The sequence below is a fragment of the Natator depressus genome, chromosome 1 (assembly GCF_965152275.1).
Source record: "Natator depressus isolate rNatDep1 chromosome 1, rNatDep2.hap1, whole genome shotgun sequence".
NCBI lineage: Eukaryota > Metazoa > Chordata > Testudines > Cheloniidae > Natator > Natator depressus.
Genome location: NC_134234.1, coordinates 28,977,428 through 29,003,160, shown reverse-complemented (window position 1 = coordinate 29,003,160; position 25,733 = coordinate 28,977,428). Strand labels below are relative to the sequence as shown.

Genomic DNA, 25,733 nt, shown 5'->3' with positions numbered 1-25,733 from the left:
CACCTTAGAGACTAACAAACTGAAGTGAGCTGTAGCTCACGAAAGCTTATGCTCAAATAAATTTGTTAGTCTCTAAGGTGACACAAGTACTCCTTTTCTTTCTGTAGACACTGTTACTTACATCAACTGTTACTGGTTTCAGGGAGCTGCTCCACACTGACCTCTGCATCAATACAAGCACTCCTGGTGAGGACATGCACCACCAGCACAAGGAGCGTAGCGTGCACACGCACAAGCAATGTAATAACTGCAGTGGCCGTATGCCGATTTAACTTAGGTCAACATAATTTTGTCGCGTAGACATGGTCTAACACTCTGAGGGTGAGCTCTTCTAAATCCAGAAACTTGCTATTCCAAAGCGTGAAGAGCTGGCATTGTCACTTTTCACTCCACCAACATTTAAGATTCTAACAGAGCAGGTATGGTAAACCCCCAACTGAGGATGGGTTTCACTTTTAAAAACCCACATTTTAACAGTATATTTGAGATTACACTTATTATTCAATCCTCTCTCCGATTTGTGACCAAGTCTGTTGCTCGGACTTCTGTCCCATCAGAAGAAATAACATTCAGAATTCCCACCTAGGGACTAACTGGAGGAAGCTAAGCAGGGTTAGGCCATGTCAACAGTACAGGGGCTGCAACAGCACTACAGTGCTGTAGCCAAACCGCTGTAGCAGCACAGTGTAGAGGTTCTCTCCAGCGACAGAAGTGGTTTTTCCATCGCTGTAGGAACTCCACCTCCCCAGTCAACAGCAGCTAGGTCGAAAGAAGCATTCTTCCATGGGCCTAACTGCACCTACTCCAGGGGTTAGGTCAGCATAGCTCTGGCGCTCAGCATGTGGATTTTTCACACCCCTGAGCACTGTAGCTGCATCAACCTAACTTTTAAGCATAGCCCATGCTTCAGTCATCCTGGGCAGCTGATTCTAACCTGTGGCCCAGGAAGTAGGAATAGTGCTTTCATCTAATGGTTTATGGCTCGTTGCCAGAAGTTCTCAGAAAACATGTGCCACGCCCTCCCAGCAGTTGCACCTCCTCTCACAAATGCAGTTGCTAGCAAAAAGAGCAGACTTCACTTCTGAGAGCCGTGAAGGCAGCAGACCAGAAACATGTGGGGAAACCACATTCTCATGGCAATTCTAGTTTCACTGTCCAGGCAGTTCTCTAGGATCATTGGCCTGGTAGCCTATGGCCCTGTACAGCACCCTCAGTTCTGTCCTATTGTGTTCCCCTCAACAGTCATGCTTTCTTCTCTCCCCTTCTCATGGAAGTCAGAGTAGGCAGAGGGAGGGTCCTGCTATGCTTCCCTAAGGTAGGCTTCTTGGGAAAGATGCATGTGGGGACACTTCAGGTAAGTCTACACTGCAACCTCCCAGCCTGGGTAGACAGACTCAAGCTAGCACAATAAAAATACCAGTGTAAACATTGCAGCTCAGCCTGGCCTCCAAGTTCAGAGCCAGGGGGCCAGGAAAACTTGAGAGCCCGAGCTACTATGTCTACATCGTTATTTTTAGCACATTTACTTTGAGCTGAGCAAGCGCAAGTCCGCCTACATCTCTCTCCCAGCTGCCGCGAAGACATACCTTTCTGGTCCCTAGATTGTGATTCTTTTGGCTTTTAGGCCTTGATTTAGCCCCGGTTCTTAAGCAAATGCCTAATTTTAAGCTTGAGTAGTGCAGAATTGAGCCTCTGATGAGCCCTAGAGCAATCATCATCAAACCAACAACCCCTGCAAACACCAGAAAGTGCTGGAAAATACAAATTCAATGTAAAAAAAACCTATTACAACATTCTATTTCTTTTGTATAGAAAAGTCCTTTAGATGGGAATTTACCCTCCTCACTATACCAGAGTTTGAGGTAACAGCAACACTTTTAAAAGGGCCAGTTTTTTAACATCTGAAGCATTATCAGAAGACCTGTCATATAAATGCACTAGACTGAAGACATTTAGAGTTTAAAATTTCGCTTGTTCTTGCAAACATGTTTTTTCAATGTTCAATATCTTTTAGTAATTTATTCTGCTTGGATTACATTTTGGCTTCAAAAAAAGAAAAAGGAGTACTTGTGGCACGTTAGAGACTAACAAATTTATTTGAGCATAAGCTTTCGTGAGCTAGTGAGCTATAGCTGACAAAAGGTTATGCTCAAATAAATTTGTTAGTCTCTAAGGTGCCACAAGTACTCCTTTTCTTTTTGCAAATACAGACTAACACGGCTGCTACTCTGAAACCAGTCATTTTGGCTTCAGTTTCTAGTAATGTAAACACCTCTTCTTATCAAACTGTGTTGGTCCCCACTGGGTGGGTTCTCTGGTGGCCACAGATACCAGACTGTGCTGTGCAATACAGATACTCCCACTAAAAACCAGTAATACCTCAGAGAGGTTTTACACTCAGAGATTTGTATATTTTTCTGCATTGCTCACACACACACAAAATATTATGAGTTTTCTTGTTAGAAATTTGCAGCCCTTTGTAAGTAAACGTGCCAGAACAGCGCTTCCTCAGCTCTCGTCCCCTAACACCCCTACTCTACTTGCCCTATATTGATGACATCTTCATCATCATCTGGACCCATGGAAAAGAAGCCCTTGAGGAATTCCACCATGAGTTCAACAATTTCCATCCCACCATCAACCTCAGCCTGGTCCAGTCCACACAAGAGATCCACTTCCTGGACACTACAGTGCTAATAAACAATGGTCACATAACCACCACCCTATACTGGAAACCTACTGACCGCTATTCCTACCTACATGCCTCCAGCTTTCACCCTGACCACACCACACGATCCATTGTCTACAGCCAAGCTCTGCGATGCAACCGCATTTGCTCCAACCCCTCAGACAGAGACAAACACCTACAAGATCTCTATCAAGCATTCTTACAACTACAATACCCACCTGCGGAAGTGAAGAAACAGATTGATAGAGCCAGAAGAGTTCCCAGAAGTCACCTACTACAGGACAGGCCTAACAAAGAAAATAACAGAACGCCACTAGCCGTCACCTTCAGCCCCCAACTAAAACCCCTCCAACGCATTATTAAGGATCTACAACCTATCCTGAAGGATGACCCAACACTCTCACAAATCTTGGGAGACAGGCCAGTCCTTGCCTACAGACAGCCCCCCAACCTGAAGCAAATACTCACCAGCAACCACACACCACACAACGGAACCACTAACCCAGGAACGTATCCTTGCAACAAAGCCCGTTGCCAACTGTGCTCACATATCTATTCAGGGACACCATCACAGGGCCTAATCACATCAGCCACACTATCAGAGGCTCATTCACCTGCACATCCATCAATGTGATTTATGCCATCATGTGCCAGCAATGCCCCTCTGCCATGTACATTGGGAAAACTGGACAGTCTCTATATAAAAGAATAAATGGACACAAATCAGATGTCAAGAATTATAACATTCATAAACCAGTTGGAGAACACTTCAATCTCTCTGGTCACGCGATTACAGACATGAAAGTTGCGATATTACAACAAAAAAACTTCAAATCCAGACTCCAGCGAGAGACTGCTGAATTGGAATTCATTTGCAAATTGGATACAATTAACTTAATGACAGGTTTCAGAGTAACAGCCGTGTTAGTCTGTATTCGCAAAAAGAAAAGGAGTACTTGTGGGACCTTAGCGACTAACCAATTTATTTGAGCATAAGCTTTCGTGAGCTACAGCTCACTTCATCAGATGCATACTGTGGAAAGTGTAGAAGATCTTTTTATACACACAAAGCATGAAACAATACCTCCCCCCACCCCACTCTCCTGCTGGTAATAGCTTATCTAAAGTGACCACTCTCCTTACAATGTGTATGATAATCAAGTTGGGCCATTTCCAGCACAAATCCAGGGTTTAACAAGATCGCCTGAGGAAGGGGGGCAGGGGGATAGGAAAAAACAAGGGGAAATAGGTTACCTTGCATAATGACTTAGCCACTGGGTTGGGGGGGGGGAGGGGGCGGACGACCTGGATTTGTGCTGGAAATGACCCAACTTGATTATCATACACATTGTAAGGAGAGTGATCACTTTAGATAAGCTATTACCAGCAGGAGAGTGGGGTGGGGGGAGGTATTTTTTCATGCTTTGGGCGTATAAAAAGATCTTCTACACTTTCCACAGTATGCATCTGATGAAGTGAGCTGTAGCTCACGAAAGCTTATGCTCAGGTAAATTGGTTAGTCTCTAAGGTGCCACAAGTACTCCTTTTCTATTAGCTTATTAGTTTCCATGCAGCATCACCATGATGTTACCCTCCCGGAATTCTTTAGCCAGCTCCAAGCTGCTGAGGGGCGGGTAAGAAACAGCTGGAGACCTAGAGATGTACAAAAGCTATGAATATTATTTATTTGCATTACAGGAGGCATGGAGGTGCTCGGGGGCACCTTCTTCCACCCTCCAACCAACCCAGGTCAGTGCTCAGGAGGGGGTGGGGAGAATTCCCACCAAGATCTGCCCTGAGGGGGAAGGGGTGCGATCCTGGGGGTCATCCACCCCCCCCAGGAACTGTGCTGGAGGAGGGGATTGACTCTAGCAGTCGTTCCCAGCCAGGTCTGGGCTTAGGAACAGAGCAGGAGGCAATTTGGGTGTTTTTGCTCAGGAGGGGGCGGGGCGGAGTGGAGTGATCCAGAGGGGGTCCTTGCTGGGGGTGGGGGCAGGGAGGAGTCCTCCCAGAGTCCCTGCTGGGGGCGGGACGGGGGGATTCCCACCGGGATCCGTGCTGGGAGGGGACTCTCAGGTGATCCGGGGGTGGGCTTCCCCAGCCAGGCCCGTGCTGGGGGCAATCCTGCGCCCCTCTCCCCGCGGCGAGGCTGACAGGAGCTTGGCCCCCCGGCGAGCCCTCAGAGCTCTTCGCCCCCGGCTCATACCGGTGCACAGAGAAGCGCCCCCACCCCGTCGCCATGTCTCACCATGTGCTGGGGGTCACCAGCCGCCGCCATGTCCCCACGGGGCGGCCACAGGCGGTGCGGGCCCCTTTAAGGCCGCGACGCCCATACAGCCGCCTTCCCCACTCCGGGACCTGAGGCGCCTCTACGCCACCAAGGCGCTGCTTGACCGACATAGCAACTGACCAATGAGGAGGAAAGAGTGGGGTTGCCCAGCATAGGTCCCACCCCCTATGAAATACAACGTGGTGCGTCACAACCCGACGTTTGATTGACATGTCAGCTGTCCAATCAGATGATAAAGAAAGCAGTTTGCCCAATAGAAGGCGAAGGTTTGACGGAAGGGGCGTAGCCTCGTTCGCAATCGCTTGATCCGACCAACCGAATCGAGGAGGAGTAGTGACGTCAAGGTTTGTTGTTGATATAAGGTATTCTTGCTCAGGCACATATCACGGGCAGCGGAAGAGGATGGTCTTTGTCAGGATGCTCGCGTGTCTTCTTAGCCAATGAGAAATCAGAACAGGCCTTGAGCAGGCCAATCGGAGCAGCCACTCAGGGAGGGAGAAAGAGATCCAATCAACGGCAACCGCAGGACTTGAAGCCGAGCTTTGATTGGCTACAGCAAGAGCGGCGGGGTTTGCCATTGGGTTACGAGGTTTGAAGGTTGGCTTGGCGCGCGGCGTCGATTGGCTGGGGGGGGGCGCGTGGGCGGGGCCGGCAGCGGGGCGACGCCGATGCCGACACAAGGAAGCGGCTTGGCGGCCCAGGCTCTGCGCGGGGCCTAGCGGCGCGGCGGGCACGGCTGGAGGCCACGGGCGGAGGGTTACTGGCGCGCTTGAGCCGTTGGCCTCGCCCGGCTCCCTCCCCGCAGCTCGCGCCCTCCCTGTCGGCGGCGGCGCGGATGGCTGCGGCGGCGGCCCCGGCTCTGTACGCCTGCACCAAGTGCAACCAGCGCTACCCCTTCGAGGAGCTCTCCCAGGGCCAGCAGCTCTGCAAGGTCCGCCAGGGGCGGGGACCCGCGCGGGGCTGCGGGAAGCGGGTTCCTCCCGCCCGGGGAGCGGGGAGGGTGGTGGGGGGAAGGGAGAGGGGGTGCGCCTGGGGGCTGAGGCGGGACAGGTAGGCGTGAGGGGTGGTTCGGGAGACAGCTGAGAGGAAGACGTGGGGGAGGGAGCTGTGGGGGACCTGAGGAGAGGTTGAGGGTGGGGGGCAGGAGGGGTGACTGGGGACGGGGGGAGAAGTTGGAGGCGAAGTGGGGGCTGAGCGGGGGGAGAAGAAGAAGGGCTGAGGGGGGCTGTTACTGGGCACAGGGTTTCTGGCTCTACCACATCCGCTCCCTGCCTGCCCCGTCTGTAATGCTGAGGCTGCACCTTGTTCAGGACAGGAAGTTCCCCAGCTTCGGGTGATGCCCAAAGGGGCCTTTTTGCCCTGGTGAAGGGATGAGCCGACTCGAGCTCTCGCAACCACTTTACAAAACCAGCTGCACCCCCAGCGTCTGGCTCTGCTCACGGGTCTTGCCTAGAGCTACAGCCTGAGTGAGCCAGGATGCAATGCCATTTGGGGCTGGCCAGGGCGTAGGGGCACTTCTGGGCTATGGTTATATACTAGCACTTATGTTTACCCTCACACCATTGTTGAGCATTAGTCACGCTAATCCCCTGCTTAGATGTACCTGGAAGAAAATGATAATGGTGGGTTTTAAACATCCCTCCTGGTAAAATACTTCAGAAATCATTTTCTATTTTATGATAAACTTCATAGCCCCCTCACACTTTCTGCATTCTGCTTCCTGTGGAAAAAAGGGGGGGTATGTTCTTTATTGAATCTGTTACATCAGACAGTTGCTACAAAACTAAATGGCGGAAAGCAAGTTGTAGGAAAAACTATTCTGTGTGTAGTTTTTTTAATCACTCAAACATCAATGGATGTGTACAGTAACAATATATAAAAGGTATGTTAAGAAGTCAGATGAGACTAACTTGTAATGTCATGGTTGTTCGCTTTGATAAATAGTTACTGACTTTTTTCTTTCAGGAATGTCGAATTGCACATCCCATTGTAAAATGTACGTACTGCCGATCAGAATTCCAACAAGAGAGGTATGTATGTGTTCTGAAACTATTTCAGCCTTCAGGAAGGAGTATTCAATTGACACAAAACACTTCCTTCATGTGTGTGGCTAAAATCCCAAATTCACAAACATTGCTGTGGATTATCAATAATACCTTCAGAGGAAATCTGTGTCTTAAATCACGTGTTGCAATAATGCATATAATTATTAATGAAAATATTAGGCTTTTGGAAGTGAATTCTGTGAGTTGGCATTAAACAGCCACAATAACTTGCTTTCTGTAGTGTCCCAAATATACTATATAAACATAAAAGAAGGCAGACTCCCTCCATACCTGGTTTGCTTTAACTAGACATTGGGTGTAGCTTATATTTGCATGCATATTATATGGTAATTGCATATGGGAAAGAATTTGAAAGTTTGTGCTTGTTGTTAAATTCAACTTTGCAAAATCTTCTCTTTAGCAAAACTAACACAATATGCAAGAAATGTGCCCAAAACGTGAAGCAGTTTGGAACGGTGAGTTTGCAGTTCATTGTCAAATATACATACATTTCCGTTTCAGTTGGTCTAGAAATGCAAAAGATGTTGCAAAGAGTTGCATGTATCTTGGTATTATAAACTTATTTAGATTATTACTAGTTCAGTTTGTAAAATATTTTCAGTTATAGACACTATTTTACACACACACACACTTTCTGAAAAATTAATCTTTTGGAATGAAAGTTTCTGTTCTTACTCTCTGACCTAAGAAAAATCCTCTGAAAAGCTTAAGGAAAAAACCCTCAGCTATTGGAGGTTTTTTCCCAGTTATAAAAATTGGCATACTTTTTCACAAAATTTAAAAAATGGTTCAGTTTGAAACTATTAATTCAGGGTAATTCACAACCAAGTTTGATAGTTATGAATCATGGAAACGTGTTCATCCTGCACATGTGGTAGAAATTAAAGTCTGTGTGCATTTTATATGTACGTGGTAAATCCCTGCATGTTTTCATAAATGCTCACTTGACAAGATATGCTGCTAGCTATCCGAGAGACTTAGTGTCCCCTTGGTATTTTTTTAGTGAGCTACTCAAGGTGAAAATCTGGTTATGCACTATGAAGGTTCCATTACTAACATAATACAAAAATGAAGGTTCCTGAAGGAATGTTGACTCCACTGTGCTGTCAAGTATGCCATCAAATTCTACTTGTGTAATGTGGGCTGGTTAATATTACTGTAGGAATGGTTTATATTTCCTCATCTTCAGTTCTAACTTAGTGCTGTGTTAGAAAAGATTTGGGTGTAATAGTTGAATCCATATTAATGAACAGTATTTACGTTAAATTGCACTGTATGCTTTTAGAGAAGGCATTGTTGGTAATGCATAGCAATTTCTCATGTGAACAGAAGCACTTAAATCTTGTAAACTATGCCCTTAGATTAACACATTTTTACACGAGATTCAATTTATTGGACTAGTTCAGTTTAAAAATTACCAGCATGTAATTTACCCAGCTCTTTGTAAACTTAAACTGGATAAAGTAGGATCTCTTTTGGAAGTTCTAAAGGATTGTAATACATCTCACCAAGCATCATATAGATGCACCAACACTTGGGCAATACTTTATCAAAAAAGGAAACCGCCTCAAAGCAAAATAAGGTCATATATGAACTAGAAGGGAATTGTTTAGAAACTGATTAATTTTAGTTTCTAATTTGTGTCTTTATTGGCTTCATTTTATAGTAAAGGTTAAACGCCGTTAACTGACCTTTAGTTAGTTGAAGGTTTGTTTTACTCCCCATAGGGTTGTAGGAGCAGGCATTATATCTGAAGCCTGTGCCTGCAGTGCTCTGAAGTTCTGCAGTGCTCAAGTCCCTTGGCTATTTGAAGGGTCTTCATTGTTCTCAGAAACCTTCAGAGAAGTGCAAATGATCTAATTACTCTTTTTTTAGATTTAGGTAGATTTCTCAATGACAGAAAAAATGTTTGACCTCATAAAGTGGAGAAGGCAACATCCAAAAAAACTTCTTTCAGAGCGTGTATGCAAGTTTGTGTGCAAAACACTGTTTATTTTTGTCTCGGTTGAGCTAGCATCACTTTAAAACAAACCAAAAAAACTAGGGCCATCATTGATTTAAATATCAAATTTTCCTACTGTTCTTAACTTCAAGTTCTAAAGACTAGTTTAGAAGCATGATTATTTTTAATAATTGTAGTGCTAATTTGTTAAGCATTTTAAAATGTACTAATTTCTAGTTCTCCATTGTTTTTCAGCCCAAGCCTTGTCAGTACTGTAATATTATTGCAGCATTTATTGGCACAAAATGCCAGCGTTGCACAAATTCAGAAAAGAAATATGGACCACCTCAGACATGTGAACAGTGCAAACAGCAATGTGCTTTTGATCGCAAAGAGGAGGGAAGAAGGAAGGTATGCTTTGTTGTGGTGTTACTGTAAAGGCTGGGTCTGAAAACGAAAGATACAATTTGAAATATTTTCCTCTTCAAAAATAGCAGGAGTTAATTTCCCGAATAGCAATGTGGTATAAAGAGAATTTCATTAGGTTTTCTAACAAAGATCTGACACAGCATTTTGTATTAAACTTCTGAGTCATGGAGATTTGATGCTTCTCTATTGACTTATTCTGGAATATATTCATTCTTTTTTTACAAGCCAAAAATAATCTGACCATGGCAGTTGAGTAGTCTGGTTTTTTGTTTTTTTTGTTTGTTTTTTTTTTCACCCTAACCTTCAATGCTACAAATTTCCTTAGCTTGGATCTGTCACTTCCACCTTGTCCGATCCTTCAGTTTGAAAGAGTTCCTTTTAACCATAGAATATAGCTGAAGAGAAGAAAGAGACTGCTCTCCACAGACCTGTGTATTTTAATTTCTTAGAGGGGCAATTGCCAAAACCATTTGTCCAGAAAGCAATGGTGAAATGACATTATGGGTGATCATGTTTTTTAATTGAACTCCAGAACAGTGCTGTCAACAAGAGACTTCTTTTCTCCTTAACTGCTACAAAATAATTTACTTGGTTTGTATTGCAGCTGGTTTAGGCTGGCTGATGCTGCCCTGAGTAAAGAAGACTTGAGTGGCTGCATGATGCCTGAAGTAAAAATTTACTTAGGAGTAGGGATTTTCCTCTTTTTTTGGTGGAGAGAGAGGTTGGCATTGGGGGAGGAATATTTGATATATGTCCAACACATGTTATAGCCATTTTTACAGGGCAACTAAAATGCTGAAGAGGAGAGGATTCACTTTTCAGAAGTGTAACTTAACTAGAAAAAATGATGCACTATATTGAGTTGACTTCATTTGATGTCATTTATTGTAGAAGGTAACTACTGGCCTTCATTGCCACATCCCACAGTGTATAGTGTAAAAAAAAAAAATATTGTGGCACAAAAATGGACTGTTACTGTGTGTTTCTAACTTTTTTGTGTATATTAAAGAATAAAATCCATGTTCTGGAGTCCCAGTAGTGGTAATCTAGCCAAAAGAATTCTAATCAAACCAATTAAGACTGACTTGCACAGGGATAATAGATAAAGTAAGATTTTTTTTTTTTCCTCCAGAGAGATCTTTCTCCTAGTACTAAGTACAGTTGCCCACTTTTTTTGTGAATTTTTTCCTAAAAGGTTGATGGGAAGCTGTTGTGTTGGCTTTGCACACTGTCCTACAAGAGAGTACTGCAGAAGACAAAGGAACAGAGGAAGAGCCTAGGGTCTTCACATTCTAATTCGTCATCCTCGTCTCTTGCTGAGAAAGACCAGCATCATTCGAAACACCATCACCACCACCACCATCATCATCGTCACAGCAGTAGCCATCACAAGTAAGTACTCTGAAACTTTATGGAACTTGAAAAATCTTGTAACTTCTATGAGACAGAGTTAGTAGCGAAATGAAAGTAGCTGTTTACATTACTGAATTGAAAATAGGAATAACATTTTGTGAGTTTATTCCACAAATCCAGCAGAGTCTCAGTATTGCTATAAATGGAATGGACTAGAATAAACTTAGTAGAAAGAAAAACCTTTTGGCAATCTAATTACCAGCTGATGTTGAAACTGCCCATAAGTCTAGAAATGCTAATGGGGTTACTTATCTGAGGAGTAGATAAATGATGTCATGGCACCATCTTCGGGCTAGAAGCAGTTCACCTTTGATTTTCTCCAATTATTATAGTAAATGTAATTCTTTCCAGAATATCCAATGCTGACTGACATTCATGGTGTTACCCTAAGGCACCCCACCCTTACCCTTCTGTGGGCTCAAGGCGTAACTTGGTTAATTTAGACACCCCCACCCTTTCTAGGGCAAAAGGCACCTACCCTTACTCAGTTCTTAGGGTTCAGGGCCATCCATACCCAGTTCCTAGGGCTCAGGGAGTTATCTTCTGCAGGTTTGCGGAGCCTTTTACTAGTGAAAGAGCCTTGCACAGTAATAATCTTAATTTCTTTATTAACAGTTATCAAAACAGAACGAACACACACACCCTACAGTGCTCACCACTCCCAATAAGGCAGATGAACTTTTCCTGGTGGCCAGTCAGGATCAGGTCATCTGGGACTCCTCCAACTTCTGCACAATATGGTTGGCAGGGTGTTGAGGTCTGGCAGTTGTGCTCTTGGGCTGTGTCCTGGAGTTAAGTTCCAAAGAACTTCCTTTTGGACCCCTTTATATAGTTTAAACTTGAGTCCTGCTTAACTGTATCTGGGGTCCTACCAAATTCACAGCCATGAAAAACGCATCACGGACCTTGAAATCTGGTCTCTTGTGTGCTTTTATCCTATACTATACAGATTTAATGGGGGAGACCCGTGTTTCTCAAATGGGATCCTGACCCAAAAGGTGGTTGCTGGGGGTGGGAGGATTGCAGTATTGCCACCCTTACTTCTGCGCCGCCTTTGGAGCTGGGCGGCCGGAGAGTGGTGGCTGCTCTGAAGGCAGCAGCACAGAAGTAAGGGTGGCAATACCATACCATGCCATCCTTATTCTGTGGTGCTGCTGTGGGTGGTTCTGCCTTCAGAGCTGGGCTCCTGGCCAGCAGCCGTCACACTCCAGCCAGCCAGCTCTGAAGGCAGCACCGACACCACCAGCTGCACAGACATATGGGTAGTGGTACAACATCCCCCCCTACAATAAGCTTGTGACCCCCCCCAAAACTCCTTTTTGCGTCATGACCCCTACAATTACAAAACTATGAAATTTCAGATTTAAATATCTGAAATCATGAAATTTACGATTTTAAAAATCCTATGACTGTAAAATTGACCAAAATGGGCCATGAATTTGATAGGGCCTTAGCTATACCTTAACCAGTCATTTAAACTAAAATACTACAAAATAAGTCTTTTACCAGTCCTAATGTATTGCAAAACAATTTTTCAACCAATCATACCACACCACCTTAGTTGATTTAGATCTTGCAAAATTAGTCATGTAACATACAGAAACAATCAAAGAAACAGGCAGAAACCATACAGCTAAACAATAGAGAAGTAGAGACCATAAAGGCAAAACAAAAAATAAATATAGATGTCATAGTCACAACTGTTAAGTGATTCCTTGCCAGACAGAATGCTATCAAGCAAAGTTTTCTTTAAACATCTTAAGATCTGTTGTCTTTTTTTTAATCTGGTGGTGGTGGGTACTATTAGGACAAGATCTCCATCTTAACAGATATTTCATTGTTTTAATGTAATTTAGATGGAATGTGAGGATGTGACTTTTTTCTGCTTTTTAGCTCATGGCAGCTGCTCCCCTAATGTGGCTGCAGAAAAAGGTCTCAGACCTTACAATTGGGTGGCTGTCACGTCAGTAGCAGGGCAATGCTATTGTCATTTTAATTCTTTCTTTTAAACTTGCCACTCTAATCATGCTTCAGAGTGTTTGCAGCTGTCTTGCTGTGGCTTAAACAGTGTACCAATTTCTTTTGTCATGTATCTCTAGTTTTGTACACTTGTAAACACTTATTAGTCTTTGTAGGCAGCTGCTTTCAAGGATTTAGTGTTTGTTTTACCATTCTGTTAAAAGAACACTGGTGTAAGAATCATACAGATGTTATCTGTAGGCTGGAAATAGTTTTACTTTAGAACCTCTTTATAACATTTTGTATTTCCTAGATTGAACAATGAAAAATTATAGCTGAAGTGCATAGATTCCTAAGGCCACCCTAAACATTTTTATTATAAACTTCATTTTTCAGTTGCTCAAGACATTCTTACTATCTTTAAGCTGAAACTTTTGCAGGTCTGATCTAACCAAAAATTATGTTTTTTAAAAAAAAAAAGCTTGAGGGGAAAATTGGTTCAACTGCTCTTGAAAATGAAGACCAGGGAGGGGGGAATAAATTGCAATTTTCCCATTATAAAAGAGACTGACTTTTGGCAAGCAGGTTAATAGTAGGAAGGATAGGTACCTTTATAGTGTCTGGTGAAAATCCATTTTGACTTACCCAAGATATAACTGCTCAAATCTTATTTCATTAGAGCATGATAAATGTCTAATAAATAAAACATTTTCAGATAACTTCCTGGTGTCATAAAGAAAAGAGCTTCAGTGTGTATGCATGTATTTACTTGTATTTATTAAAATGCACAATTCCAAACTTAAACAGAGTTGATAACTTCAATTGACAGGTACCTTCCTGTGTAAACAGCCTCTGTGTTTTCCCACCAACTTGTCCTATCCAATTTTATTAGTATTGTTGGTAGATCAGTGCACATGGAGGTTTAAAGTGTGTAATGAATTAAATTGGGCTTTGCAGGAGTTCAGTTTCATCCAATGCAGTCTAAGTTGCACATATGTTGAGCATAACCATTTCACTTGTGCTCTCCGGTCAGCTTACCTTGGAAATGAATTAAGGTACAACTTATACTTGAAAAAACAAGTTCTGTTCAAAATTGCCAAGTATTAAAATAATGTTTGCAGAAGTAGGGAAATGCTAAAACCAAGGCTGAATTGTCAACCCTAACTCTTCTCCTTGTGCCTTATGGTAACATGCAGTAGTTTAAAGGCTGTTTTCAAATGAGCCTGGCCTTGATGAGGAGTAATCCCAAATGTGCTTACTAGGTGCCTTGCTAATTAGCCATCCAATTACAAATTTATAAACTGAGCTGCTCTGCTGCACAAAACTTAAATATGGATGCTTTTTCAGTTTCAGACAGTGGTTATGGAGTTTGACCTGTATTACATGTATTTCAGAATCAGCAATCTAAGTCCAGAACAAGATCAGGGACTGTGGAAACAGAGGTAATTACATTGCCCATTTCTGAATTTTTTTAGCAAATGAATCTTGTATTCTTTATTTGAAAGGTAATTTTTTTTCATACTTGCGTCTCTGATTGTTCAAGATGAATCTCTGTGTATGAGTCATTTCATATGTAAATAGTAGTAGGTTGGTCAGTTCTGCAGTATGAGACCATTCTACTGCTTTTGATTTATCATATTTGTTGTTTGATTTCAGCCATAAATCCTCTGCAGCTATTCAGAATGAAACTCCAAAGAAAAAACCCAAACTGGAATCCAAGCCATCCAATGGAGATAGGTAAAGTTATATTCTACAGCTGAGATAGTTGAACTAAGTAGACCATCAGTTTGCTGCCAGTTGCTGTTTTTGTTTGGTGGATTAGAAAGGCGAAAAATTACTTTCATCCTAGTAACTTTTAGGGTTTTATGGCAGAGTGCTGTTAGTCAGTTGAATGTTTATCAGTAGAAAGCTGGCACTGTCCCTTTTTTTTAGCTGCTTTGGGAAAAGGGAAGCAAAAGTAGAGCATAAGGCCATAGCTATCAAACAAAGAATATTCTGACATCAGTGATTTTTCAGAAGGACACAGATTTTGAATCTGGTGCTTTAAACTGATGTAGTATCTAGAAAATGTCTTTGGACCTAAATGTGTGAGACTGAACAATTTATTCTGTCTCTGATCAACAGTTGGAATAAATGTACAAAGAGGCTGCTTCACTTAAGAAGAATTTGACCCCCTCAAAGCTAATACTCAATTATATTTCTGCAGGTGTATGTAATGTGTGCCATTAGTAAGGTAATTTGCCAGTTGCATCCATTTCTGTCAGGTACATACTTTTTTTGCATTAGTCCTTAAGGATGTTTGTGGAATTGTTAATTTAAGCAATTTGAACTTTGAAAAATGTGTTATTCTGTTGATGTTACAAGTAACAGGTTTTTTTTTAATTTTAGTAGCTCTATAAATCAGTCAGCAGACAGTGGGGGAACTGACAACTTTGTCCTCATAAGTCAGTTGAAAGAAGAAGTGATGTCACTCAAACGTCTTTTGCAGCAAAGAGATCAGACTATCTTAGAAAAAGATAAAAAGGTAAAGGCTACAGCTGCTTAAGACCTTATTAATTTTTTCTTGTATCTTGTAGACTCAAGGAGCTGTCAACTTAAATTGTGTTTGAATGTTAAAACAAAATTAATACCAAAAATTTGTTTTGTGACTAGACATTACAACGTTACCAAATTGTCCTTTTAAAAAGTTAAGTAGCAGACTTACACAGCTTGGATGTATTTTAGCTGTAAGGCAACTCTCCCTGAACGTAATGACTAGTGTGAAATATATACAAGAGACTCACCTTTCAGGCAGCCTACTGTCTTAAAAACAGCCCCAAATATTTTAATTTTGCCAAACTTTTATTAGAAGCTCATCTCTTAAGCAACTGACTTGTTGACCAGTTTAAGGTTGTGTCCTTTGGTGTAAATGGGTGCTGTTGGGACTGCAATGTTTGGTTCTTGTATTGGTATATTGAATCTTTGAGGCTAAACTAATTAATCTGGACCACTTTAGAATGCTTAGAAAGTCCTTATCTCTAGCTGTTCAGTGGCTCAATTGAAATGAATTGGGCAGTCCAATTCATAATACAAAAGCTACCGTTACCTTTTCTGGTAGTCCCATTGAAGTCAGTGGGAGGCCTTAAATCAGTCTGAAACTAAAACTACCTTTTGACTCTCTTTAAATTTGATCTAGGTGAAACACAAAAAGAGCAGTGTGTGGAAGGTTGTACTCCTATTGTTAGTCTAAAGTGGGCACACAGTAACATGCATTTGTGCCCTTTTTACAAGCAAAACACTAAACTGAATTTTGTTGCTTAAGCTAAGAACTTTGTTTTTATATTCTGGGGTCATTGGTCTTTGCACATAGTTTCTCCCTGCAGTACAGTTTGAATTAAATAACTGGCTGAAAGCAAATGCAGTACTTAATCTAGCTGGTCCCATTTATTAACATGAATGTTCATATGTCCCCCTTTGTTCTCATTTCATGTCCTCGTAACTTGGTGGTGATTTGAGTTCCAAGCATTTTTCAGAACACTTATCTTTAATTCTAGAATAGTGATTGTTGGTGCAATTAGTCCTTTTACATAAGCACTATAATCAGGTAACTAAGACTACCAGTGAGTAGATATTGTAGCTAAACATTTACAGTGTGTGTATATATACACTGAGTTGCTTTAATACAGTTCTTCATTTGTCCAATTTTCTCCATAACACACCAAGAGGATATTTGATAGAGCTGATGTTTTGCTAATCATGTTAGCTAGGAGGTCCAGTTTGGTGTAGATTAGAACAGACAAAATGCAGCTTGCAATTTGAATGATTGACAAGGCAGAGGACAATACTTGCGTTAGAGACAGTGATTAGTCTCATGCTACATTTTATTTGTCACTTAATGTTGTAATTGCAAAATCCTTGTTTCAGAATTGTTAGCCGAGCCATTTTAAATATGGCTATTCATTCCTTTTTAGGGAGCAGAGGATGTATTACAGAATATATTCTACTTTTGAAAATGTAAATTCACTTTCCTCTGTGCAGGATTCTCACTCCTGGGTCTCTGCTCCTTAATGCAAAATAGCTGGAACTCCCCAAGGTTTAGGTGAGAAGTAGCAAGTAGTAGCACAAGCAGTCCTCAGCTAGTGGTGGTATGATATCCCATGCCTAAACGATTACTTTCAGAACCTTTCAGTTTCTTTTCAACCTTGATAGCCCTGCATCTCTTCAGCTCTTAAACACTCAGTACCTGACTGGTTTCAGAGTAGCAGCCATGTTAGTCTGTATTCGCAAAAAGAAAAGGAGTACTTGTGGCACCTTAGAGACTAACCAATTTATTTGAGCATAAGCTTTTGTGAGCTACACGAAAGTCTTATGCTCAAATTTGTTAGTCTCTAAGGTGCCACAAGTACTCCTTTTCTCAGTACCCAATATAGTTATGAATATATTTTTGTCTTCAAATTTTTTCTTACCCTGTGGCCTCTGTTTCCCTAGGAGCATTGATAGAGTTGCTAGCCTCTGGGGATCATAGAGAAACTTCTGTTTGGTCTGAGTTTTTGTTTTGGCAACTTGTGCTTCAGCGCCTTAGTATTACTGTTAGAACCTTTTTCTTGGCATCTCATAGTTCTCTGAACTTCAAAGCTTTTTAGGTATTAATTTCTTTCAGAATAACATCCATTTCCTCAGCACCTGTGTGGGAAGGAAGACCAGTCATACCTCCATACAGTACCTGTATGGCTGAAAGGTCTGTTATAAATTATTATATTCACAGAATCCTCAGCCTGGGAGTTAATAATTCAAATAGTGGGACAATATGTGCAGGGCCTTCAGGTGTTTGCCTTGTGCACCCAAGCACTGTGAGAAATTTCTTTAAGCCCTCCTTAATGCACTCTCCAGAGACTCCCATAAGTCCAGCATGTAGTCAGCCTGGTTAGCTCTGAAGGAAAAAATATAAAAATACAAGCCTTAATCAGCCTATGACCACCTGGACTCTATGCCTGCAGTGCCATGCCTTGTTTCCCTCTAAGCCCAACAAACTAGTTCCCCTGGGGAAAAAAAATTGTTTCATCCCATCCAAATCCAAGGACTCTACCACAAATCAAGGTCTCGGTGCTCAGTGTCTATGGTACTGACTTTTGTCACATCAGACTTTGAATTTTCTTTCAAACAAATAATTAGCAGGAGACACCAGAAGAGAGCCACCTGCCCTCCAACTCATCACTTCCAAAGACTTGGGGCACCATCACATCATAAGACTGCGGCATCTGCTCTTCACATTGGTTCAGGACAGGGAAGACTGCTTTGGGGAGCCTCCATGGTGTGTTCAGCAACCTAGCTGTGTCTCTCCTGGTGATTTCATACAATGTAGTGCCATCACTAATGCTTGGCTCTGATCCTTCATCAAGATAAGCCTGAGTTGGATACCCGTACCCCAGGATTGGCTCCTTCAACAAAGTACTGGCCTTTAATAGCCGTACACAAACCCCACAGCTCCTGTGCTGAGAGTCTGGGTACAGCCATTGTTGATGCACTTTGGAGCACTAACCATCTCAAAAGGCCCCTTTGGCTCACTACTTTGCTGTCTTAATAGAAGCATGATGGTGGTCAGGGATACAATGTCTGCCTCCTGGATGCAGAACAGATTAACTGAAGGAGTAACAAGACATGCTCTATAAGGATTTGACTTTCTCTAATGCATAAAGTTGGTGGGATCTGGATTAGCACCAGTCCAGGAATTTAGAAGGGCAACAACTAGTACATACGTGGAACAAGAGCCTCCATCCAATTGAGTGGCCATGCTCTTGCATTCTATTTTAGACCACTTGGCAAAGGTGTGTCAGACAACTCACACGACTTCTTTTGCTTCAAATGTTGCTGAGAAGTACATATTGCCCAGGACTCTGCCAGCAGTTTCTCCCATCCCAGTGAAAAGCTTGGTGGTCAAGACAACCATGGCTAGAGAATATATCAGACAATTATCCTTCACATCAGAAACTGCTGGGCCTTCATGGCCCAATGGCATATTAACTACTGGGGAGCTGACTGAATGTAGTCCACAGGACAGATACCAGGAACTCAAAGATGGTGGATAAAAGTGTGGGGCTGAGCCAGTACTGGGTGCAGGTGTTCTTTTATATGCAAGTGACAAGGTACCAAGAGCTGTTCCATCAGGAATGGATTTCTGTAGGTCTGCTTGCCTGCAAGTATCTGGGTTCCAAAAGGAGATTTAGAAAAAATTCTGTTCTGAGAATATTACGTAGCTGGTATGTCAGAAGAGTAGGAATTACTTGTAGTTCTGCATCCCTGAAGATGTCATCTTGCAGGATTTTCACTTTCCCAGCTCCATTCAAAGTGGAGGGGAATCTTTGTAAGGTTACTGCTCTTTCAACCCTTTTGTTATGACTGGCTTATTTGGCTCTGGGAGGCTTCACTTCCTGATAAATCAAACTTGACTAGAAGGCTCCAAGGGTGGCACTGCAGGTCTTACATGGCTTGTGCTTCTGCCCACTGCCTTTGGGGATCAGTACACCTCTAGAGCATTTATTTCTGCCTGTTTCATGGTTGGTATCTGACACTCAGGGGCAAGAAACCTGTAAGCTAGTCTTTAGAGGAGAATTAAAAGATAAGTAACTTTCCTATATAAACTTCACTTGTGATTTAATTCTCCTATCAATGTAGTGTTTGCAGTGGCAATTCTAGATCTCTTGGAATTTCCTCTCCATTTAGGAATGAGATATAATAGACTTATTCTTCAGAATCATTTTATTATGTCTCTGTAGATATTTGCCATGTAAATTACAGCTTTATGCTAATTAACTGTTACCATAGTCCATCTTGGCCAGTATCCTGTATCCAACAATGGCCCGTAGTACAGCTTCAGGGGGGCAAAACAGGGCAATTATGCAGTGATTCACCCATCTTCCACACCAGCTTCTAGTAGTCAGAGGTTGAGGGCTGTCCTGAGCTTGGGATTGTGCTCTGTCTATCTTGGCTAATAGACATTGATGGACCTATGCTCCATGAATTTATCCATTTCTTTTTTGAACCCTGTTATACTTTTGACCATCATGACACGTTCCACAGGTTACTTGTGCACTGTGTGGGAAAAAGTACTTCCTCTTGTTTGCGTTAAAGCTGCTGCCTGTTAATTTCATTGTGTGACCCTTAGCTTTTGTATTGTGTGAAAGAGTAAATAATACTTGTCTTTTCACTTGTCCAAACCATTCTTGATTTTTATAGACTTAGTCATCTCTTTTCTAAGCTGAACAGTCTTAATCGTTTTTGTCTCTCCTTGTACAGAAGCCATTCCATATCTTTGGTAATCTTTGTTGTCCTCCTTTGAACTTTGCACTATGCCCTTTTTTGAGCTGGGGTAACCAGCACTGGACAGAGTGTAAATCCATGGTGTCCCCCACACCTTGAATATAGTGGCATTATGATATTTTATCTATCCCTTTCCTAATAGTTCCTAACATACATTAGCCTTTTTGGCTGCTGCTGTGCATTGAGCAGAAGTTTTCAGAGAGCTATCCCCAGTGACTCCAAGGTTTATCTTGGGTGGTGACGTTTAATTTAGAACGCATCGTTGTATGTATAGTAAGGATTATTTTTTCCAGTGTTCATTATTTTGCACGAATCAATGTCAAATGTTATCTGCTGTTTTGTTGTCCAGTCATCAAATCATAGGAATGGAAGAGACCTCCAGAGGTCATCTAGTCCAGTCCCCCTGTGCTCATGGCAGGATTAAGTATTAACTCAGTCAACCAGTTTTGTGAAATTCCTCTAACTTCTCGCAGTTCTCTTTGGACTTACAAAATTATTCATGCTAGTATCATCTGCTAACTTTGCCACTTAACTGTTTACCTCTTTTTTCCAGATTATTAATGAATACGTTGAACAGCATGGGTCCCTGTGCAGATCTTGGGGGACCTCGCTGTTCACCTCTCCATTGTGAAAACTGACCATTTATTCCTATCATGTTTCCTGTCTTTGAACCACTTACTGATCCATGAGAGGACCTTTCCTCTTATCCCACGGCTGCTTAGTTTCCTTGAGAGCTTTTGGTGAGGGACCTTTTCAGAGGTTTTCTGAAAGTCCAGGTACACTGTATCAACAGGATCACCCTGTTGGATCACATGCTTGTTGACTCCCTCAGAGAATTCTAGTAGATTGGTGAGGCATGATTTCCCTTTACAAATGCCACATTGACTCTTCCCCCAACAAATCCTGTTCATCTATGTGTGATCATTCTGAAAAACTTTACTATAGTTTCTGCCTGTTTGCCTGGTATTGAAGTTAGGCTCACTGACCTGTAATTGCCAGGATCTCTTCTGGAGCCCTTTTTTAAAAAAAAAAATTGGTGTTATAGTAGTTACCTTCCAGTCATCTGGGACAGAGCCTGATTTTTAGTGACAGGTTCCATACAACAGTTAGTAGTTCTGCAGTTTCAAATTTCAGTTCCTTCAGAACTCTTGAGTGGATACCACCTGATCCTTGTGACTTATAACTGTTTAACTTATCAATTTGTTCTAAAATCTCTTCTACTGGCACATCAATTTTGGACTGTACTTGAGATTTGTTGCCCAAAAACCAGCTTTGTGCCAGTGTCATAGCTAAAGCCTGGCAGATGAGTCTCATGGCTGAAAATAAAGCTAAGTATTGTAAATCAGTGTGATCCAACATCTGAAAATACTTTGAAGGACTAGTCTTCCATATCCAGTTCCCAAATGGGACTTTCACACAAGAGATATTTGACTTGTGCTGTAAGATATTTTTAACCATGCTGAGCTGTCAACACAAGAAGCAATAAATGAAGAAAGTAGTCAATGTCCCCGAGAGACTCTTTTATGCCTCAAAAAAATTATTTTATGGATCTAAGTTAATTAAAGATACGTATGAGGTAGCATTCCAAAATATCCTTATAGGAATTGTTTTTCTTAGTTGACAGAGTTGAAGGCAGACTTTCAGTACCAGGAGTCTAATTTAAGGACAAAAATGAACAGTATGGAAAAAGCTCACAAGGAAACAGTGGAACAACTGCAGGTAAATACTTAAATAGTTTTAATAGAATAGGTGTCAAAATATTTTGTATATTTGCTTTGAGAAATGAAATAGTTTAAATATAACCATTGTGCACTGTCATCCTTGCATGAGTTACCAGTCATTGAAATGGATGGATCAGTTCCCCTCTGAGCTGTTTCAGGTTCTCTCTCTCTCTCTGCCTGAGTTACACCTGCATTATCTTCAGTTTTCTTTTCAAACGTAACCACGAGATTGCTACTTTAAGAGCAGTTGAGGCGCATCCTCTCCTCTCCCCCCAGGTAGTTCCTCATGCCCCCCTTCTCAAGGGGCATACCTCATACTTTAAGAAACACTGATATACCTGTTCTGTGTGGTATAATGACCTAGCATAACTGCACAATTTTATTGCAGTGCAAGAGGTTAATCTTGCAATGATGTAACCCACATTGAAAGTACAACTGTTTAAAGCAGCAGGAAAACCGGAATCAATTTATAAATTCTAGAATGAACAAAAATATCATCTACAATGCAGTAGATATATTGGTTTTTTGCAAATCCATGTGAGTGATTTGGCTTTGTCTTCCTTTATAAAACTAGTGGAAGATGTGGAGCTTAAATACCTGAGCTATGCTGAAAACTTCTGCCGTTATGCTGATTTATTCTCAGGAATAGAAGTTTTACACAAGGGTGGCTTCATAACTTCAGCAAGACAGTTGTGCATGGCACTGTTGAATAACTGCTCCCTCCTATTCAAGAAGTTTGTTGATCTTTCTGCAGTGTGTCACTGATGGATATAGTACTGGAATTAAGAGTAACTATTAGGACTTTTGAACAGTGTTTCTGTTATGTTTAAACAGAAGAGTGTTTCTATAAATCTTTCTTTTTTATCTATATTACAGGCCAAAAACAGAGAACTACTCAAACAGGTTGCCGCGTTGTCAAAGGGTAAAAAGTTTGATAAAAGTGGAAGTATACTAACATCTCCATGAGGAACTGGTTACTTAAATGAGGATTACTACTCAATGTAAATTTGAGTAATTCTGTGAAGCCCTTAATCCTGTGTAGTGGAAAAATATTTTTGCACACAAGATTAGTCGGCATGTTTCCTACACATTTTTATAACTAATATGCAGCTTTTTAGTTAAACTGTTCAGATAAAGTACTTCAACTGGCTTGAAGAAATTTTTTATTTTATTTTTTTTTTATATTGGGAACTTTTTTGCCAGCAATAGTATTTAACAATTGCAGAGGGATAATACAGCAGTGCTCTCTTTAAAACACATCATGCAATAACAAAATAGGTGTACTTTCTACAGAGTTCAAAGCAGTAACTGAATCCCTTAAACTATGCTAACTTTGGCCAAAAGTTCAGTTTCAAGTTTATAAATCTGCAAGGGCAACACTTTTGGAATAGGAATATGGACACTGGGTTCTGGCAACTGTTCTTTTGCTTTGTATTAAAATATAGGACATTTAGGTTGGAAATCATGGTGCTCTTAAATGAAACTCAAAAGATGTATACATATGTGTAAATACAATTGTAACAGTTATATTCTTAGTGATAACAAGTGAGTAACTAGTGTTTTACATTCTTGTGATTGGAATTTATTGAAAGATTATCTATTGTACAGTACCAGAGGCAAAGTGTGGTTTTTTTGTAAGACTTACTGTAGACTTTTTTCTTGCAAGTGCCTTTCTCCAACTGTTTATTTATAGGAATGTTGGTATTTTGTACATAACGTTTTTGTTTTAAGATCATGTTTAATAAATGGTTGTGTATATATAAATGTGTACAGAGGAATCACAAACAAAGATCAAAGTTGCTAGTGCAGTGCTTGAAGCAGCATGAAGAACTAGCTAATTGATGGATAGTGTGTATTGACTTCTTTAACCTTGTTAGATTGCATCTGTGGGGTTTGTTGAGTCTGGTTAGTGCTTATTATGCCAAACACTTCCTAAATAAACAATTCATATGGTTTTTGCCACACTAGACAATAATGCTTTATGTATTTTTCCTGTTGGCCCAGTACTAATTTTTTTAATTTCACAGCAAGCATTGTACTCCCAGTGTTATATCCTGAAATTAGCAGTATAGTTAATACTCACTACTTTATTTTTAAAACTTGCATATTCAGTTTGTCTTGGTTTTAAATGTACTTAGTTGTAACTTATGGTCACTTTTTAAGGAACTAGATTGACACGTACTTAGTTTAGTAAAGATATACATCGAGAAAACAGTAGCCAAAATTGTAATGGTCAGTACATAAATAAAGGGAATGGATGTGGTGTCAAATGAAAACTTATTGTTCAACCCCTCGAATGGAATCTTCTGTTTTTACATTTAGTTAGCTCAGTTTTAGCTCTGCTCCTAATGGACATCAGTACAAGTGTCTTACTAGGATGAAACAACTTCACATAACTGGGGGTACACTGTTTAGGAAAGCAAATTCTTGAAATAGTAGTCTGTCAGATGGGAGCTCCAGTTCAGATGTGGACATTGATTTGGTGACTCGGGAGCTGCTTGCACTTCAGCTAGCTTTATTGTCTGTGACACCTTGCTGCTTGGACTAGAATCTAAAGTCCTCTGGCTGTCTACCCAGATGCTACTGAATTGTGAACAACTTTAGCAGTTTAGACAAGACTTAATCTAATGAATAACTTTAATTTGGAAAAATCAAGCTAGCTTGTTTCATACAGTGAAGATGTATTTGATTTTTTTTGTACATGAAGATCAACTTTGTAAGTTTATAAAAACTGTTCTTTAAACTTATTAATACAGCTAGGGTAGAAAATGCTGCTGCTATCCTATTGGGATGTTAGTTGTATTGAGAGAGTTTTAAAAAAAAAAATTCGGAGTTTTTCTGACTTTCATTAGTTCAGAGTAATATTTTGATACTGGGGGCTTTTCTCTCCAGTTTACTGGCCACCAGTCCATGGTGCATGTGGATTTTAAAAACCAATTCAGAACCATGCACATCAAATCGATGAATTATTCCATTAAGTGATTCTTATTCAAACCTCCTTGAGCTGCAATATAAATTCTTTTTTTTTTAAGAAAAAGTTCAATATTATACTTGAATTTTATAGATCCCAGTGCTAAAAACATTTAGGGGCTTCACAGTATTTAGTTATAATTAAATACTTGATCTCTTTATTCTGTAACCAACTTTAACTTTAATTTTTAAAGTTTGTAAACTAGCCAATCGAATCCCAGTCCTGACACATGCTATCCTGGAGCTGTAGAGCATTGACATAAGGAACTGATTGTACTGTAATGTGCTTTTTAGCCTGTTTTTAGTTGTCAGTTAACATTGACAGGTGATTGCCACTTTGGCTCAAGTTATTTATGTATTTTAAGTCTGTGAATATTGCAGTCTCTTTTTAGATAGTATGTCTAAATATGCATCCTGTAGTGAAGCTATTCAGTTGTCCACATTTATAGACTATTGAAATCCTGTATTGACACACATCTGATTGACATTTTGTACCTTTTTCTAAATCCAATATTTCACAATAAAAGCTTGTCAAAACATTTAGTTGTCTGTTTTATTACTCAAAGTCGTAATTTGTTTTAAACATCCGTAGTGCCAAACATTAACCAGAACTCAACATCAGTACCACTTTTGAGGGGAATTGTGAAGGATCTGTTCAAAGAACTAAGCTGCCATAGATATTACATACATGGGGCATTCTTCAAATTGGAACAAGTGATAGTTTTTGAATAATTACCTACTTTAGTGACTCAATATATTAAATTATTGCTATTCTCTGTTATAATGTGATAGTGATAATGCATGGAGCCGCTTCAGGGGAGCAACTACATGTGTAACTCAAGAGAAATAGGCCTGGTATAGACCTAAAACTTAGGCCAACTTAATTTTCACAGCCCTGAGCGATGTAGTTTGCACACCCTCTGCGATGTAGCTATGTTGACAGAAGAATTATTCGTTT

General features: G+C 40.9%; 2 protein-coding genes across 4 annotated transcripts in view; one reads left to right on the top strand and one right to left on the bottom strand.

Moving 5' to 3' along the window:
- CEP57 (centrosomal protein 57) overlaps positions 1 to 5,097 on the bottom strand; it is a 28,186-nt gene extending 23,089 nt beyond the window's left edge. Inside the window, exon 1 of one of the 2 annotated variants that reach the window (XM_074956947.1) lies at positions 4,938 to 5,097. In XM_074956947.1, coding sequence (XP_074813048.1) covers positions 4,938 to 4,967 — 30 coding nt within the window. In that variant the 5' untranslated portion in view covers positions 4,968 to 5,097. The remainder of the gene's footprint in view (positions 1 to 4,937) is intronic. The other variant, XM_074956940.1, reaches the window with a different exon arrangement.
- Positions 5,098 to 5,737: 640 nt separating this feature from the next.
- On the top strand, positions 5,738 to 25,266 carry FAM76B (family with sequence similarity 76 member B). Of its 2 annotated transcripts, none has more exons than XM_074956963.1 (10): positions 5,738 to 5,910; positions 6,945 to 7,009; positions 7,446 to 7,500; positions 9,243 to 9,398; positions 10,612 to 10,808; positions 14,183 to 14,230; positions 14,445 to 14,525; positions 15,180 to 15,312; positions 21,702 to 21,803; positions 22,682 to 25,266. In XM_074956963.1, exons 1-10 carry the CDS (start codon positions 5,815 to 5,817, stop codon positions 22,769 to 22,771), a joined length of 1,023 nt encoding a protein of 340 aa, XP_074813064.1. In that variant the 5' UTR covers positions 5,738 to 5,814; the 3' UTR covers positions 22,772 to 25,266. The 2 variants fall into 2 exon arrangements, with proteins under 2 accessions (XP_074813064.1, XP_074813058.1); XM_074956957.1 differs by having other exon boundaries at positions 5,740 to 5,910; positions 15,177 to 15,312.
- The last annotated feature ends 467 nt before the right edge of the window (positions 25,267 to 25,733 follow it).

Excerpts from the sequence above, each read along its gene's own strand:
- FAM76B (XM_074956957.1), top strand. The coding sequence starts at position 5,815 with ATGGCTGCGGCGGCGGCCCCGGCTCTGTACGCCTGCACCAAGTGCAAC. Across the intron at positions 14,526-15,176 it reads AAGCCATCCAATGGAGATAG|TAGCTCTATAAATCAGTCAG; the intron begins GTAAAGTTATAT and ends TTTTAATTTTAG. Across the intron at positions 21,804-22,681 it reads AAACAGTGGAACAACTGCAG|GCCAAAAACAGAGAACTACT; the intron begins GTAAATACTTAA and ends TCTATATTACAG.